The 351-nt window shown below is 64.1% G+C and overlaps 1 protein-coding gene across 1 annotated transcript in view; it reads right to left on the bottom strand.

The window, feature by feature from the left end:
- GPR137B (G protein-coupled receptor 137B) overlaps positions 1 to 345 on the bottom strand; it is a 12,354-nt gene extending 12,009 nt beyond the window's left edge. Inside the window, exon 1 of the mRNA XM_005881353.2 lies at positions 52 to 345. Within this exon, the coding sequence (XP_005881415.2) occupies positions 52 to 72 (21 nt within the window). The 5' untranslated portion in view covers positions 73 to 345. The remainder of the gene's footprint in view (positions 1 to 51) is intronic.
- Between the last annotated feature and the right edge of the window lie 6 nt (positions 346 to 351).

The raw sequence follows: 351 nt of genomic DNA on the forward strand, positions 1-351 counted from the left end.
CTGCTCTTGGCCACCTGCCAGGTGCGGGCGCCTCCCGCTCGCCCCACGCACCTGCGTGAAGTACAAGTTCATGAGCGTGAGCGTGAAGAACTGGAGGCACACGGGGAAGCAGTAGAGCAGCCAGAAGAGGAAGGGGCCGAGCGCGTTGGCCGCCACGAAGTCCCTGAAGTAGAAGGAGAAGAGGACGGTCCGCAGCGAGGCCCAGAGGAGGCAGAGGAAGAGGAAGACGCTCTGGTAGCTGAGCCGCTTGTGGCCGTAGCGCAGCACCAGCCAGAGCTGCGCGTAGATGAAGGCGAAGAGCAGCGAGTAGAAGGCGGTGTAGACGCCGGTGAGGCCGAGCTTCACGTAGGG

Source organism: Myotis brandtii, unplaced genomic scaffold (genome assembly GCF_000412655.1).
Source record: "Myotis brandtii unplaced genomic scaffold, ASM41265v1 scaffold679, whole genome shotgun sequence".
NCBI lineage: Eukaryota > Metazoa > Chordata > Mammalia > Chiroptera > Vespertilionidae > Myotis > Myotis brandtii.